This window comes from Strix uralensis, chromosome 3 (assembly GCF_047716275.1).
Source record: "Strix uralensis isolate ZFMK-TIS-50842 chromosome 3, bStrUra1, whole genome shotgun sequence".
Lineage (NCBI taxonomy): Eukaryota > Metazoa > Chordata > Aves > Strigiformes > Strigidae > Strix > Strix uralensis.
Window position 1 is genome coordinate 82,152,709 of NC_133974.1, and position 17,416 is coordinate 82,170,124.

At 42.0% G+C, this 17,416-nt stretch overlaps 1 protein-coding gene across 2 annotated transcripts in view; it reads right to left on the reverse strand.

The window, feature by feature from the left end:
• TRIM67 (tripartite motif containing 67) overlaps positions 1 to 17,416 on the reverse strand; it is a 40,623-nt gene that overhangs the window by 9,590 nt on the left and 13,617 nt on the right. For both annotated transcript variants that reach the window (XM_074863085.1, XM_074863084.1), the window contains exons 5-8: positions 16,045 to 16,198; positions 9,278 to 9,435; positions 6,187 to 6,325; positions 4,838 to 5,141 (exon numbers count right to left, since the gene is read on the reverse strand). In XM_074863085.1, the coding sequence (XP_074719186.1) occupies positions 4,838 to 5,141; positions 6,187 to 6,325; positions 9,278 to 9,435; positions 16,045 to 16,198 (755 nt within the window). The remainder of the gene's footprint in view (positions 1 to 4,837; positions 5,142 to 6,186; positions 6,326 to 9,277; positions 9,436 to 16,044; positions 16,199 to 17,416) is intronic.

The window sequence follows — 17,416 nt, forward strand, 5'->3', positions numbered from 1 at the left end:
AGGTGGGGCGGGGGGAAGGAGGATCAAAATATGATTAGGAAGAATATAGTGCAGGGTAAGAAATTTTGATCTTGTCCACTAGGTGTCATAAACCGGTTTCCTTTAGATTAAACGCAGAACACGGCATTTCCTCTGAAGGTAAAGGGAGTTTAATCTGTGACATAATAGTGTAGAATACTATTCTGACTTCTCCATCTTAAGGTCTTCAAACAATATCAGTATAGCTGAGAATCATGAATTGGCTCTGAGATGTGTTAGATTTCAAATTTTACCATTCTCAGGTTCCTTTTATTTTCTTTCTGGTCCTATAAGTATTAATAGGTTTCTCTTTGAGCTCTTATTCAAAACCATAAAGTAAATTACTTTCCAACAAAAGTTAAGATGCTTACCTATCCTCAGTATCTCAGTATCTAGTCTGTTTTTATTAAAAGCACTCAATCATAAAACTCATGATGAAGTTGTGGGAAGCAAGAGTACTATGATCTAGAGCTATTTACAAATAGATTACATTAATTTTTTTCTCTGTTTAGGAAAGCTTTGATTGTAAAGCACCATGGTTTATATCCTGCAGTGTTTTAAAATAGATTTTATGACATCCTTTTAAATGACATTGATTCTCTTAGGGAAACAGAAACAGCAACTTTGCCTTTTTGAGATTATTATAGTCTTTCCTACATGATAAGCTAATTTGCTTCTTGTGGGCTAATTAGCTGTGTGCTGCACGGTGACATTGAGTGACTCCTCTGCAGCCCCCAGGGACAACCCTGCTGAAGAGGAGAGGGATGCTGCCTGCAGAGCCCAGCTGAGGTGAGTGCAGGACCCAGCTGAGGCTTCTCCAGGAGTCACAGGGGCACGGGGGCAGAGCAGAGGGATGGGGACCTCACCCTTCCTTCCTGCCACAAGTCGTGCAGGACTCCAGCAGGTAGATTGCCCCGTTCCTCAGCCACCACCTCCCCACAGTGAGCAACCAGCCCTGACAGGACCAAGCCAGGGCAAAGGCAAGCAAGGGCGCCTTGCTGGGCTGCTACCAGGGAGGCTGGACTTTTCTTGAGGCTGAACAGCTGCTGTTCCCTAGCATCCCATGATTTCATTGGGAACAGTACCTTGAGGACTCCAGTGCTTTTTGGACTACTGTCATAGTCGCTTCCTTTAGGAGAAGCGGTGGGAGAGTCCAAGTTTCATGAGCAAACTTATTCAAGACATTTCCTCACTCTTCTGTACATCATTTAGGCAGTATTACAGGATAATTTCTCTAACATATGCCTTAGTTGCAATAGAAGAAGCCAGCTAGCTCAAGAGACTCAAATTGATGTTGCTCTCTCCTGGTACGCTTGTGTGGCAGCATGTAAAAAAGCTGCTGCTTTCCTGTAATACATTTTTAAAACTATTTAATGACAGTTATACCACAGGCCCTGAGTAATCTGCAGGCCATGTAAAAGGAAAACACAACTATTTGTTACAATACTTCTTCAACAAATATTTAGCTTTCATTAAATGCTAATCCACCTTTGAAGATATGCACCACTCTTTCTTTATTTCGAGTAAATCACACTTCTTACACCTCTTTTCTCATAGTCCTGTACCTTTTTATTTTCACATGCAGCCATAAGTCCTGAGCGTGGAAGTGCTGTGTGGAAGCCTGGAAGGTCAGAGCACACATAGGGGAATTTGGCTACAATGAAAAATGTCACTACCTGTGTTATTCTAAGTTATTCTAAGATGTTTTCAGCAGCAGCTTGGACAATATGCAGAATAGGACCGTATGGATTGGCTTGAGAAATTAAGAACAGTAGTAAGCTCCACTTATTGAAAAATAAAGCTTGACAATTTATGAACACTTTAGTAAACTGAAGAACGTGTTTTACTCTCCATTAACAGTATTTTAATAATGAGCTTTACAGTAACTTAACAACTTTACCATGTCTATTGTCAAGGACAGTATTTTTCAGTCAATTATAACATTTTTCTGAGATGAAAGCCTGGTCTTGAGATCTCTGAAGTCAGGGAAGAGACTCCCCTGATCACAAGGGTCTTTAAGACTACACTCCAAATTCCCTAGATTTTGACTTCCCACTGTCTTTCAGCAGAAAACATTTCAGTGTGTCTTTCTTTACATAACCATGTAGTGGCTAGAGTACTGCCTACAGCACTAGATACTCCTGCTCTTGGGAACTTTGCCAAGGAACAGATCTATTGCAATGAATGCCAGTGCCTCTTAGCAACAGGCATACAACATCTCTGGTGTGAACTGATTATTTCCAGAAACAACAAGGCTGAAAGCTACCTCACAAAGCTATATCCCTGCCCTAAAGTGTTTTCTTAACCAGTTTGCTCAACCAATTCTCAAAGGTTCCCTCTGGTTTTGATAACTTTAGAGTTTTCTGTTCATGCCTTTTCTTCTAGCATTACAGAAGTCATGATAGTTTTCAAGGATGTAGACAGAGGTCCAATTTTGCGTGCTGTGAGTGAAAGGAACAGGGAAGTACTCTAAACGTGACAGGTCCCATGAATAGGTCTTCCAAGCTCCACCTCAGCTTATCCTTGAAGCTAGTAATTTATTTATTGTCCCAATTTATTCTCATGAAGATTATGAAGCATGAAATGATTACTAAGATAACACCACAATAGCATCCAAGAGGCTAAAAGCTGACAATGAATTTCCTTTGGACTGTGATACTGTGCTGCCATGCACTTGTTTCCAGTGGGTAAAAACAACTAGGCAGCAATAACTGTTTCCACATGACTATTACAGCTAATGAGTTAAAAAACTGACCTACTTGACTGTGACAGTTAAAAATACAATGCTTAGACCTAATTTCATTGAAGCGCATATGATTTCATAGAACTACATGCCCTTTATGAGTGTATTTCACTTGAACAGATATTCCATGGGATCTATCCATGCCTTGGATGTGCCTGCAAAGCCTTTGCGTTTTATCTAGTAAAAACTGGGAAACTATCATCAACAGAAAGCACTTTGTTCCCCTGTTTAAGCAGGATGATTTGAAATCCAAAGTGTTTCCACTGTTTGTGCTTCCCAGAAAAAAAAATTTTTGCTTAGCTCTTGTGTTGCTTGTTGGGAGGAGCATCCTGAGGACCAAATTCATAAAATAGGTTTCTGGGACAGTAGTACACAGAATGGTTGCCAGCTTTTTTCCAGAAAACATAAGCTGTTTCACAGAGCATTAAAATTAATATAGCTTAACATTACTTCCGCCCTAAATTGAATCAAGATGTTAAAGGGACAGAGAACATTTTGATATATTTATTATACTGATGTTATTTTACTCTACATGTCTTAGGACATGATCTAAGGTCTTTGGAGCCATGGAAAATATTCCAATTGACTTCAGATAGCTTTTGATCCAGCTACAAGATTCTTCCACCTGTCTGTAAGGAACTGCAAAATCAAACTGTGCTTCAAACAAAAATTCTCAGAAATTGCAGTATACTTACTTAAAATACAAGTATGCCTTAGAATATAAATGACTATTCAACAGGAGACATTACAACCAGCTTTAGGATACAGTGCATGTTGGCATGAACTTAACTCTTTAAGGAGATAATACCTGCATTTGAGCATTTTAAAAATCACTGCAGGCCTTTCTTTTAATCATTTGGTATAACAAAAACAACACCTGAGCTAGTGAGTGTGGAAGACCTACTGGGACTGTCAGTAGAAAACTGAATCAAAATCGATTCCTGCTCTGCCACAGACCCACTATGTATCCTTGGTCAGTCACTTCATTCATACATCCATCTCCCATCGTGATAGATTAGGTATAAAAATACACCATTTTTTAAAATAAGCAAGGGATTTAGGATCCTAAATCACACTCTTCAGTGGAGATCTTCTCCTGTAGTACCCAGCTGACCTTCAGCTAGGGCTGACCCTCTCACGGGACATGGAGGGAGAGCAGCGCAGTTCTGCTCTGGTGATACCCCAGGGAGCTTCAAGAGAAGTTGACCATGTCACCCCTACACAGTCCAGCATCACATCAAGGAAACAGCCAGCACTAGGCAGAAGTAACCATCACGAGCGCTGAAAGCCACACAACCATGTCAGCACAACACTGGATCTATGCTGATACACATTGTCTCTGTGCAATCCATCCCTGCAGGTAGATTCAGTTAGAACATGTCTCCCCACTGCTCTGTTGTACAGAGCACACAGAGCCTCTGAGTGGCGGGAGAAAGAGGGGTTTGGTAATGATGGCTCAGGGGCATTTTGAAATCCTCCTTTGTGTAAATTGGTTGTAAGCTGGTTGAGACATTTTTCAAAGCTCTTCAGTACAATGGCTCAGTTGGATGGAAGCTGTCACTTAGCCCTCACTGCCAAAAAGCCCCTTATGTCCAGGTCACCTGAGGTGTGACCTACAGCATTACCTTCAATCAGCTTTCAGGACTGACAATAAACACCTGCATTTTGTACAGACTATCACCAGTGCTTTGCCTAATTATTGTGCAACCCTGCAGTCAAGATTGCTCCTAAGGAAGAGAATCAACTACCTTTCTCCCTGCACTCCTCCAGCAATGAGAGAAAAATCCTGCATCCTCTCTGCTGACGCTGTGGGTGAGACGTGCAGTAACAGTCTTAAATCACAGCAGGGGGGCTTTAGGCTGGATCTCAGGAAAAAAATGCTAACAGTGAGGATAACAAACACCAACGCAGATTGCTAAGGTGCAATCACTGCCACTAGTGATTTTTAAGAAGGAATAAAACAACTGCATTTATCAGGGAGATGAGGAGATGACCAGTGGCTTGCTGAGACCCCTTCCTCTGATGCAACACAGAAAAAACAATCAGTAATGAGGAAAGCATGCAAGCAGCACTTACCGATTGGTGTGAGAATTGCAATGCATGAACCAGCTGCGGTTGTTGTCAACGTACATGGCCCATGCCTTGTCGTCCTTGCCTAGCATCATGTCCTTGACAACGTTAATCCTGGCAATACCAAAGGCTGGATCTGGATGGTTGTCATACCGGTCCACATGCAGTTCCCAGTAATGCATGCCCTTGGAGAAGGCTGCTGTGCCAAGAACAACTCGGTCATCGTAGCTGTTGCAGGTGGCAGTCTGGTTGTCATTCGACAGCACGATGTCTCTGTGAGCTGAGGAGGGGTCAAAGGTGAACCACGCCACTGTGGAAGGGGAAAAGGAAAGGCAGGAATATGGCAGAACGGGCTGTGTTCAAGTATCATCTGCTTTACTTCAATTAGGAGAATGAGATTCTGCCTTCCTAAAGACACCACTGCACTTTCAGGTAATAAAGACAATCTTTCCTCGTTACTGTAGGCAGCTACACATGATTGCTTTGAGCTGGTGCCCTGCTGTTTCTCAGCTCAGAAGTGCATTACATTATCTGGGCTTGCTCCTCTGAACATAAGCTGCTATGGGCAGTGACTTTCTGTTCTCACACAGTAACAAGAAAGTCATTGACGAGACAAAGGCTTCTCCATGATATGGAAACTGCTCACATAGGTGAATTGGTTCAGGATCGCCTTTAATGGAAATGGAGTTCCACTGTGTCCGTGATGGCTAGGACTGACTTCACTACTCTATCAAAGGGAGAAAAAAAAAAGAAAAAAAACCCAGAAAAAGCTCTTAAAGTATAAATATTGTATACTGGCCTATTTTGGCAACACAGCATAAAAGTGTAAGCGATAACAGCATGCACGTCTTGATTCATTACAATATCATTAACGAAGATGAACTTCTTGTAATGCCCATACAGATGTCAAGTATAATTACAGAGGAACAAGCATGAATTCCCATCTCTGCATTATCAAACCTTGCTGTGAAATTGAAGCAGTAGTGAAGAAAAAGGCAAATTCCAAAGATATATGGAGAAGTGGAGACACAGTGGCACAAAAATATCCCATGTGTTGCGTAACTGCTTTTGTATGCTAAAGCAAATAAGAATCTCAGTTAGACCTCAGACTTCTAGAGTCAAATAAAATTGCATGATTTGTAACCTGAAGTGTTACTGATAATGGAAAACCCCCAAAAGTGCTAGAAGGAGAGCTCAGTCCCTGTGCACACTCAGTTCCTGGCCTCTCCACTCAGTTGGTCTAAAATCTCTGTGCCAGTAAGTGCCAAAGATATTAGTGGGTATAAAGGGATACAAGTGCCCTGCCACTGAGACCTGCAGCTTTTCTCTTAGAAACTGTCAAAAACCCAGCTCACCATCTGATGTCTGTAAAATAACTGTCTTGCTGTAAGGACCAACTCCCGATGAGTTGAAAGCTTTGACTCTTGCATTATAGGTACTGTTGAAATGAAGGCCATCGATGGTGCAGAGAGTCTCCTTGCCAACATATACTTCCTAAACGTTAAAAAAACAGAAAAGGAGAGAAAGAGGGACATAGTTTAACTGTTTCTCTGTGCCTTGTGATCACACATTAAGACTTCTAAATGTAAGCTACAAGTGAACAGCTTCTCATTGCTTCCCAGGATGTGGAAGTTATGCTGTTATAACACAGACAGCCACAGCAGTGCAGACATCAAGGATGGTTAGCAGTGGAGACACTAAGGTGAAGATGAAGCTGGAAGGATACAGCAATAAAGGGCAACACAGAAATATCTTGATTTTTATCCTCTTTTCTTAAACATCTACTCCAAAACATTATTTTGGACAGTAGTCCCAATGTCTGACCCACCATGGCCATTCTCATGGCCATTTATGCAGGATCAAAAAAGGGGGTGTGAAAGAATGAAAAAACCCAAGTAAACACAGTTTTATTCTGTTGGAAAGGTTGCCTCACGCCTGCATTTGAAATTTGAATTTTGAAACCTGCAAATACAGAGCCAGAAGAAACTGATCTCCTAAAGATTAGAATCGCATGCATCACATTATGAAACAGCAACTAGACAACAGAGACATCATAAAAGTCTGCAAAGATTTATTAAACAGCAAGCACTTGTGTAATGTGAAATATTTCAGCAGGAGGAACATCTAGGCAGACTAATGAAAAGGGTCAGATTATACAGTCTATGATGAACTGAAAGAAGCCTAGAAACTTCATGTTTGTTGGAAAACTGAACAGAAAATGACAGAAAAGGAAAAAAACCTGTCTTGGCAGCAGGTTGAAAGCCACAATTCCTTTCCACCTCCGACTTCTCTGATTCTGTGAAGTCCGTAGATCTTTGGTGGCAAAGGCCCCAAAGAGCTTAAGGCTGTAACTAAGCAGCCCACTCAGGCCCCAGTTCAGTTAAGACACTTAAGTATATGCCTAAGAGTAGTCCTGTTGATTAAGGCTCTTTGATATGAACCTAAAGTGAATTAAGTATTTGATGAATAAGAAAGGGATTACTTAAGTTTACAGCAGGTCATGTGTTTGTCCACTTTGCTACCATGGCAGCTGCCTCAAATAACAAAATCTCTTGGGTCCTGAGTTAGCTGATGATCTTTCATGAAGAGAAAGAAGAGTTTTAATAGAAGAGCTTAATTTATCTCCATGTTATAACATATGCTGTCATGAAAAAAGTTGTATTTGTAGAACAACTTTTACATTTTTTAATCCATTTCACATTTTTACCACTGTTCACTGCTTGTGTTTATTCAGATTGATGCTCTCTGCTATGATGGGAGACAAAAAACATTCTTTAAATCCGCTCATCAAATACTGATAAAGTATAATCAGTGTTATTGCTTTCAGATACATAATTCTTTATGAAAAGGGTCAGAAAACTCTTACTGAAATGGCATTGCTGAAGAGCCTGCAGTTTATCTTTCAGTGAGTAAAACTGAGGGCGTTTCTACCACAGCAAGCAAAGTGTTCCCCTGAGAAGTTGTCACCCTAGATTTTTAAGGATTTAGATGGTTTTGTATCTTTTTCAATCCAAAATCTTGACATGACAGTGCTGGCAGTCCTAAAACCTTTGCCAGTTACAAACCTCCACACACAAATGGGCTTGGATATGCACCAGCCTGAAATTTTGTTTATTCACAAGTATTTATTTAGATGTGAATAGCACTTGAAAAGATTTATCCAAGACACTGGAATTCATAAACACCTTGTTCCTAACTCTTCATTCATCACACACTGATAAAACTCTTACCTACTAATATTAACTATATTGGCATCTCCCAGCTGCTGTTCACAAAGGTACCTTTTCACACTTTCAGTAGTGGAGACCAGCCTCTTCAAACCCATGTGAAATGATACTTGGACCAAGGAACTGAGGAGACCTTCCAGAAACACACTGTCCCCTTCAAAATGCCCTGCCAATATTGCTGTCTCTTCTAACAAGGGGCATCCAAATCAGGTGCCTTTGCTGGCTATGGGTGTAGCGGTTTGGCACAGGGAGGCAGTTTGTTAGGTGGACCTGTGCCAGGCCATTTTCAGCTTGAGAAACCTTTAGGTTTCCAGTGAGAAGCCAGTTTGCAGCTCCTGAAGAAATGCTGTCACATGTTTTTGGCAAAATTCACCATTTTTGAAGAGACCAGCTGTATTCCACAATGATCTCCAGATGCTTTCGAGGCACTAGTCCCTAGAAATGTACTGGGCCAGCCTGGTCCTGGAGCAACAGGAGCATAAAGCCTGCCCGAGGAGGAAGGGACACAGCTTCCAGCAGGACATGGCTGGCAGAAAGCTGACTGAATTATTTCTGTAGTTTGTTTATTGGGATATGGACAAAAGGGATGGGAGCCTATAAGTATCCTGCACCTGAAGCCAGGAGCAAGCAGTTGTGGCATCACCCTGTGGGTCTGGAAGGACAGCACTCGGGATGCCTTCCCATACTTACCAACCCCACTGCAGCGTGTCTGCGGAAAGCTTCCATCAGCCTGGTCTCATCCACTGCCAGAGAAAAGATCTAGAAATCCCGTATTTTTATGCAGGATCCCACTTTTACTCAGAAAAATGTGAAAAATTGAGTTGCATTTCTGGACCAAGAATCTCAGCTGTTGAAACCAGGTGCTATGGACAGATGAGAGTAGGGGCTTCAAAGAAATCTCTGTTTTGTGGAATGAACCACTTTCAGCTCCTGTAGGCTAGTATAGGATTTTTCTGCTCTGGTACACTCCAGGGGGACATCAAGGCCTTCTTTGCCAGAGCCCAGAGAATAACCTCATCCAAACTCCATACCCAAGCTGGGGGTCCTTCTAATAAGCAGCATCTGCACTGCTTTCTACAGCCACACTATGGAAGCAGGGATGTTTTGACAAGCCGTATCTTCCCTACCCCCTCTTCCCACCCTTGGACAGACACAAATCCATATCTTGAGGAAACTCACATACAAAGAAACACAAATAAATGCTGAATGAAATTCTCACTCGGAATTGGCCACCATCTCCATCATCAAGTTCCAAGATATAACCCTCCACCGGGTTGTGGCTCAAAGGTGGCATCCTCCAGGCCAACGTCACACTGTTGTTTCTGGTGCAACACTTCTCCAGCTGCAGTAATGGGACGGGTGGCACTGTAACAGGAACTGGGTACAGATTAGTGTAACTCTGCCCTACCCCCTTAGTCTGTGCTGCGAGCAGTATGGGGACCTCTCACCTCCTTCCCCTTGCAGGGGAGTCAATATCCGTTAGGAAGAGGGCCCATCCCCTTCCTTGAAACAAAAGGCAGTAAAAAAGATGTAACAAAATGTCATTATTTGGTTAGACAAATCAGGTGGCTGAAAGACATAAACAGCAACATATCTGGACATGCTTCTGGTGCCTCATAAGAACTACAGTCTGGAGACCTCACGTCTGGTTTCCTTCTCAGGGGTCACTGGCTGGAGGAGTTTTTTCTCAAGCTAGAGCACTTTGTCCCCATTGTCCCCAAAAGGAGAGAGGGAGCAACAGTGGCAGGGGGTGTTTCAGGCCATGGGGTGGCATGGCAGATGCAGTGCTGCCAGGAAAACCAGCTCATTGATGAAGAATTGGGTTATTAACCAGCAGAGCAGCCACTCCTCCCAGCACGGCAGTGAGATAGAGCCTGAACTCCATCGACAGCAGGAAAACATTTCTTCACAATAGGGTTGGTGTTTTTTTTATATCTAATCTAACATGTCCCCACCATTTTTCATCAAAACTACCTTGGATATGTGATCTTTATGGCAGCCATACTTAAAATAAACTGTTGAAGAAAATTTGTTCCATTTGAAAATTTTATGTAAATCCCTTGGTTCAGGTAGCAAAAGGAACTTCTGCACCACAGGAGACTACTTGTGGCTCTCTCCTCCCAGAAATTACAGGTGCGAAGTTATCTACCAACATGCCTTTTTAGTGACTCGCTCAGGAGAAACACCAAGAGACTGTTGACCAGACCAGCATCTTAAAAATAAAAATAAACAGAATAAAACATTCAGCCATGCCTCTGTGGGAAAGAAGCCTCCAGCACATCTTCTCTGCTAAACACAACTAAACTCCCACTGTTCACTCTTTGCTGGAAACTATAAAGTGAATATTCGGTCTTCTGGAGAGATCTGGCACATATCTTACGCACTGTTGAAATCGCACAGTTTAAGTGGGATATAAGTGATGCATAAACCCTGCCTGGTCTTCTGCCCAAGGCTGAATTTCACCATTCAGGATCATTTCTGCAGAGCTCGACCGTGTCTTACAAGGAGCTGAGTGCTCTGAGAATTCATTGACTTAGCTCTTAACACTGTCAGTTTGCTCTTCTTTTATCTACTCTGCTTTGAGCCTCTAGTTTATTTTCCTCCCTCTGTCTGCGTGAGAGCTAAGCCCTTGAGCCGTTCCTTTCGTCCTATTTTACCTCTCCAGATAAAAAAGGACTGTTCGCGTTTTGTGTACCAAGCAGTCTGTGGGAAAATGGACGCTACTGTGTGACGGGTCTAAGGCTTCACCCCCACTTTGGAAGTGACATGAAAGTCAACATCGCACTTGTTAAACAGTGCAGAAGCTACCATGGCTTTCTGCTGGCATTATCCATCACCGCACTGAACACAGATGGTTGGTAGCCCAGAAGAATGACTGTGGTCTAAAACAAAAAAGCTTTATAAATTAGCTCTTGAAGGCTTTTCTGTGAAAAGAGAAGAAAAAGCCTTGTTCCTATTCCTTGATATTTAAGAATGATTCAGAGGGTGTCATAAATAAAAACCTTCCTGTTTTTTCACATGGAAAGTTCAGACTTTTCTCTAGGAGACACTGTGTCTAGAGAAGTAACAGAAATGTGACGAGCCAAAAACCTGAAAACGAGTAATTCAGGGATAATGGGATTTTTTAAGTGAAACATTTTAAGTTTAGGGTTTTGTCTGCGTTTGTTAGCCTGGTTATTTCCAGTAATGAGTCTGGGAGAAGATAGGGCTGTATCAGCCATCCACACTCCTGCCACTTTAGCTAACCGGTTAGCCCTCCAGGAGGCATTCACTGGGTCCTCCCCACTTCTGAGACTTTCCCTGGCAAAACTGGATGAAATCCTAAATCCTGAAGTTTATAAAGTGTAAAATAGACAACACCCACTCACCTCTGAAAAACTGCTAACCTCTCCAACTCCCTGCAAAAATCTAGGAACACTGACAAGAGATTTTCAGGGACTGTTCACATAATGCACAGTGTTGAAAAAAAAGAGTGGAATTTTTGGGGGAGGGTAAGTGTTTTACAAGTCCTTTTTAATTATGGAGACAAGAACGCCATCTGGGATTAGAATATGTTTTCATACAGTAAAGTGCTGATGCTCCCACTTCCTAGGGGCAGTATGAATTCTGGCCCTACATGTGAGAGTCACACATACTACGGGGAAGTGCCTGGGCTTCTTTACTGTGCCACTGGACATTTAAGTTTTTGTGAGTAATCCTTATCAGGCTCCAACTCCCTTTGGGTCAGCCTGTGGCCTGAACTGCACAAGCTACAGTAGCTGAAGGAGAGGTAAGAAGCTCCCACCAAGCAGCTCTGCAACTTTGCTGGATGACGCTCGCTGCGCCTGCCCTCCTGCCTCCTCCCCTGGACACAGATGGGCAGAGATCTGCCTTGATCTCAGATTCCCTCTGAGAGCAGAAAAAGTGAACACTGGTTGTAAAAGTCATAGGAAAGTGCGAACTGAGTTGAATAATTGGGGCGCTGGGATTACTTCATAGTGAAGAGCAATGGGACAGGACTAAGAAAAGAAAAAAATAGGCTGTGTCAGGAAAAAAAAAGAAGATTCAGATGTTAAATTACAGTGTTGTTCCACTTCTTGTTCAACTTAAAGGCCTCTAGAGAGTTTTTAAAGGAAAATATTAAAAATATAAAGGGAGAAATGATACTGCATTGGCACAGCAAGATCTATTAATGAGTCTGAATGATGTCCTGCTATTTTAAAAGTGCTCCATGCAGGTCACACTAAGCTGAAAAATGTGATACTGATGTCTCATGTCAACTCAGCAGTTTCAAGAATGCATTGCTCAATGTATCTCACAGCTGATCTCCTCTCAGAGTAGAGTAGAGCTGATCTAAGATGTTGCCTGTTATTTGTCCTCTTGACAAGCAAGTTGTGAAATGATGCCCTCCACCTTCCCAGATTAATTTTTAAAGGACTAAATGCAGTGAAAGAATGGGACCCTCAGAAACATGAAAACTCTGACCTCCTCCAAAACTGCAGTATGGTCCCATAATAGCCTGAGTCGCTGCTGTAGCAAGTGCTCTACAGTCTTTTCGAGAGAGAAGGAAAGACCACAAGCAAAGACCTGGGTCCATGACACAGAGCAGACAGAACCAGAGACAAAGCCTATGATGAAACAGTTGCTCTTTCATTATCAGGGCTGTGCAGTTCATGGCTGGAGAAGCAGAGATTTGTGGCAGGAGATGTGTCTGGGGAATCTTCATGTACTGGTTTTCAGAAGAGGGAAGGCGTCATTCCTGACAATGAGAAGGGCATACGAGTATTTGGAGGTGGTACAGAAAAGTAGACAGTAGCTACAGTTTTTCCTTTTTTGTACCTAGTCTCCATTTTACAACAAACCAAGATCGCATGAGAGTTCCAGCTGACTGAACAAAACAAACCTGGAACACATATTTTCCTGTGCCCATAGCTTGAACTGAGGAATTGTGATGTACACATTGAGCCAGTCACCAAAGAGGACGGGAATTTTGTACCGAGGCACTCAGAAAAAGCAATAGAGAGAAGAAAACATGAACAGAGGAAAGGAATCTGGGAAAGCTCAAAACTCCAGCAATTACTAGAGCTGTGTGTGTGTCTCAGCAGGTCAGCTAGACTGGGGAGCACGGGACTCTTGCCAAAGGGCTCTCAGTGAGACCCTTTGGTCAACATGACTGTTTAAGCATTACTTCTGCACCTATAATTTGTTACCAAATTGCTTTTTCTTTCTGCGGAAAGAAAAAAACAACCCCTGATCCTTATTTCTTGAGATGAGGTTTAGATATGGGCTTACAGAGAGTCCACCAGTAAGGTACATGAACAAGTCATCAAAGCAAATGTAATGTGATTTGTTCTCATTTTCATTTTTCTTTGTCTAACACAGTGAATCAATGTTTACTTACAAGCGTGCTTTCACTCTAAATGACCCATGCAAGCTCACTGAGGTTGAATGAGGCCAGAGTTTGAAAAAAAATATAGAAATTCAGTCATGCACTAAGCATCGATAACAATAGCACAGACCTTACATAGCAAAGCTTTTGGAACAAAACAACTTGCAGTTGGAAAAGCCATGCTGGCCCTATTCTCCTAGGTTTCCCCAAAACTCCCTTTACAGATTGTCTCTGATGTCTTTAATGCATCTACACTTGTCAGATCAATCAATATAGTGACTTAATAACACTCCCCTCAACAATGACATTTGGCAAAGATTGATGACTTGTTGGTGCACTGGGGTAGGTAGAATTGGAGAGAGGAGCAGATGTGAAGAGACACGTAGATTTTTCTTTGTGAAATTGGAGGCTCAGAAATATACAAGTTCTGACGGTGATAAAGAGCAAAACATCGCCCTGCAACACCAGCTTCCCCTCACAGTCAGCAAAGCGATGTTCCCAGTAAGTCTGGGTGCTTGCTGCTGAAAGGCTGAGCTGCTTACTCTGTGGTACCTGTATTTCTAGATGCAAGACCACTATGCATGAGAAGATAATGCAGAGCTGGTTGAGGTTGTAGAGGTAAAATTTCAGAAAAAAAAAAGCCAAAGTGTCAGACTGAGCAGTTCAAATGCAAATAGATTCACTGTCATAAACTGAAAAATATAAGTATACCTCTATATACTAAACAATCCTCAATACCTATGAATGTTAGCTTGGGACCAGTCAGTGGCTTGTTCTGCTTGGGCACACAGAGGCACAAGAGGGAATAATGCCATTCCATATGCACCTTCAGGAATGGTGGCCAGGTTAACACCATTTCCACCACTCTTTGCATTGTGTGCATATGGTCATGCTAGCTGTGCTGACCAACCTGATGGGACATGCAACAGGCAGTTCCTGGTCAAGGTCAAGACAGCTCAAGGAAAAGCCTTTCCTGAGGGTGAACTGTTAAGGTGCCTCTGGGGAGCAAAGCCCAAGGGTGTTCATAAGCCCTGCGCAGGTTTGGGCAGAAGCAGTCCTGTCCTCTTCTCTGCTCCTCAGACTGTGTCTGGCTCAGTAGCAGAGCTTCACTGTGATAGTATGATAAGTGAGAGTGTAGCAGACAGGAGTATCTTTTATAAAGCTCCAGTGAATCTGGCTCAATTAAAGTCTCATAAGTCTTCAAGCTTAAAGCCAGATGAACATTCAAAAGTCAAATACCTAAGCTGCTCCCACCTCAAGTGACCTGTGGTTTAATTAGCAATCTAAGTGGATAGTTTAGCTAAATTTTTTATATGTTTGGGAAGGAGAGTGGTGGAAGATTAGTATTAAGGATATTTAACAATAAATATGGCCAGCATTAAATATAAACTGATTTTAAAAGACTAGTGCAGAAGTGGAGGAGTTATATCAGTGATACTCTTTCTCCCTTGACTCTGCTTTCCTGGATGTCAACATTTCAAATGAGCAGTTCACAGGTGTTTTTTCAGTAACTTTAACATAGCCCGATTATGCCAAGATGCAAACCATTCCTAGGAGGCAGATTTTGGCCTTTATCTGTTTATCCATTGTTTCTCCACATATTTATCTGCCAAATTATCCACCCTAATTACTTCATCTTGGGTCTCTTATGCTCAGAATTAGGCCCAGAGAGAACAGATAAACCGAACAGAAATCTTTATGCTTGCTTGGAGTCAAAAAAAAAGCACATCCGACATCACGACATGATTATCCTTAACTCATTCATTGACTTCTGGCAGCCTCCATCCTGTCACGCACATGTATAATTAAGGCTTGAATCACCAGTGAGGGAAGTTAATGGCATCATTCCCAGGGACCACAATGGCCTTCAAATCTAGCCGGTCTATGGATCTATCTAATTCTGATGCAGTTCTCATCCTGCTCCATATAAACCAAGCTCATTACAAGCGCATGATGTTAATTATTTTTTTTTGCCAATGGCATCTACTGTTCATCAGCTTCTGCTTTTAAATACTTTTTTAAACATCCTTTCCCTTTAGTGTGTCCCTCAGAATTATTCAGACACCTGGAAACAAGGAAGGGTATAGTTATGGAGCTACTTTCCCCTTGTGAATCTCTGCCTCACAATTTTTTTTTAAGCTGGGCACTGTTCGCAGCACAGTTCAGATACAAGTCAAAGGGTTTTTTTTTTTCCCCTATTCAAGAAGATGGGGGGGGGGGGGATATTTATTTTCTACTTTAGCTGCTCTTGACAAGATAGGGGTAATTGGTATTTTGAATTAACCATGTTAAATCTAGGAATGCTGTAAAATGGCATAAAGTTTCATGCAGCTAATGTCTTTTTAATATAAGATAGCCCTACTCTGAAGAATTTATCTTTTCAAATTTTTAACTGTACCTGGTATCTCTGTCTGAGCTTGTTCAGGTCACTGCATGTGAGGTGAGCCCACCTTTCTAGGAAACACTGAGTAATCTGAATTTGCTTGAAAACCTTTTAAAACTATCCAGTAACTTCAAGTCATTCCTCTTTCCTCCCTCTGTGTCCCTGTCCCTCCCAGCACTGTTTCAAGACATGCACAAAAAACAGAAAAAAGAAAATCATAAAAGCTCACCCCTACATTTCATCTGAATAAAATCCAGCTGGTGAATCGACTGAAGTAATGGTTCGCTATCCAGAGTCAAGTCAAACTCAGCAGACACTTTTGGCTCCAAGGCTCCTTTGACCCACTGTTCCTGAGATACCTGAACACGCTTGATTAAAGCATCCGAAATCTGAAAGAGAGTATGAGGCTTATAATGAAATGGCAAATGCACACATTGAAAGTGACAGAATGCCTGTGAGATACAGCACAAAGAAAGCAGGAATATGACAGCACAACAGCTGAGATGGGATCTGGCTGTTTTGGCGTGAGGTCCATTTATGTTGCATCCTTTTATCTTGTCTTTTCAAAACAAACCTCATCTTAGGGTAGGGAAGTAAAAATCGCATTTATAAAGCCTGTTAAGATTATGTTACATATCATGCCTCTGAATGCCACATACACTTCTGCACTCTGTTCTCTGATCTGCACAGTCTAGTTTTGCTCTCCTGTTTAAAAAGCAATTGCACAAAGAGAGGCTTAAATGTTAGAGGGTCTCTCCATTCAGCGGAGCTGATTCAGTGGATGAAAGCAAAAAAGAATAAGAAAGTCAAATGGAAAGGAAGGTATATATTTCTCACAGTGAGGGTGCTAAGTTGTCAGATAGATTTTTGAAGAATATGATGGATTTTCTATCATTACATCAAAACTGAATTTCATTTTTAAAGCTTTGCTCTATCTCAGCCCACAGACAATTAGGCCAAAAGTCAGACTAAGATGATTGCAACGGACTCTTCCGAAAGTGAAATCCTGGTTCTGTGGAAATCAATTAATTCAACTGTCCTTGAGTTCAGCGAAGCTGCCATTTGTATATCTGGAGTCCCTCTCAGTGAGCTTCCTGTAAGTCACAAGGAGCAGAATTTTCTTCTGGATAGGTCAGAGAGAGTTTTTCTTTACTGCAGGAGTTCAGGCACCTTTCTTCATTACTGTTACTGGAAGACACTCTTGCCTGAGCCCCTGCATCAACAGCTCCTAATCAGCCTGTGCAGTAAGTAGAGGAGCATCTCATAGCCTTCCTACAACCTTGCAGTGACTTACTGGAATGCTGGATCCCTCGGCTGTGTTTCAATGTCCTGGCTGCAAGAGTAGCTGCTCTAAGTAATGCAGTGCCTCAGTTCTTGCTGGTTGCCTTGAAAGCATCATTAGATAAACCAGGAAAAGGTAAAAACAAAAGTATTTTTTTATAAAAGGTGACTGCAAAGAATGAAGCCACAAAGGTTACAGGAAAAGTAAGCTGAAATGAAAACGAAGCATGTATCTTGATAGCATGCAGATAAGACCTAAAGACCTTTAATTTGTCCTGCAGTATCCAACAGACAGCCTGTAAAATCTGTGTAGTCTTGAGATTAAC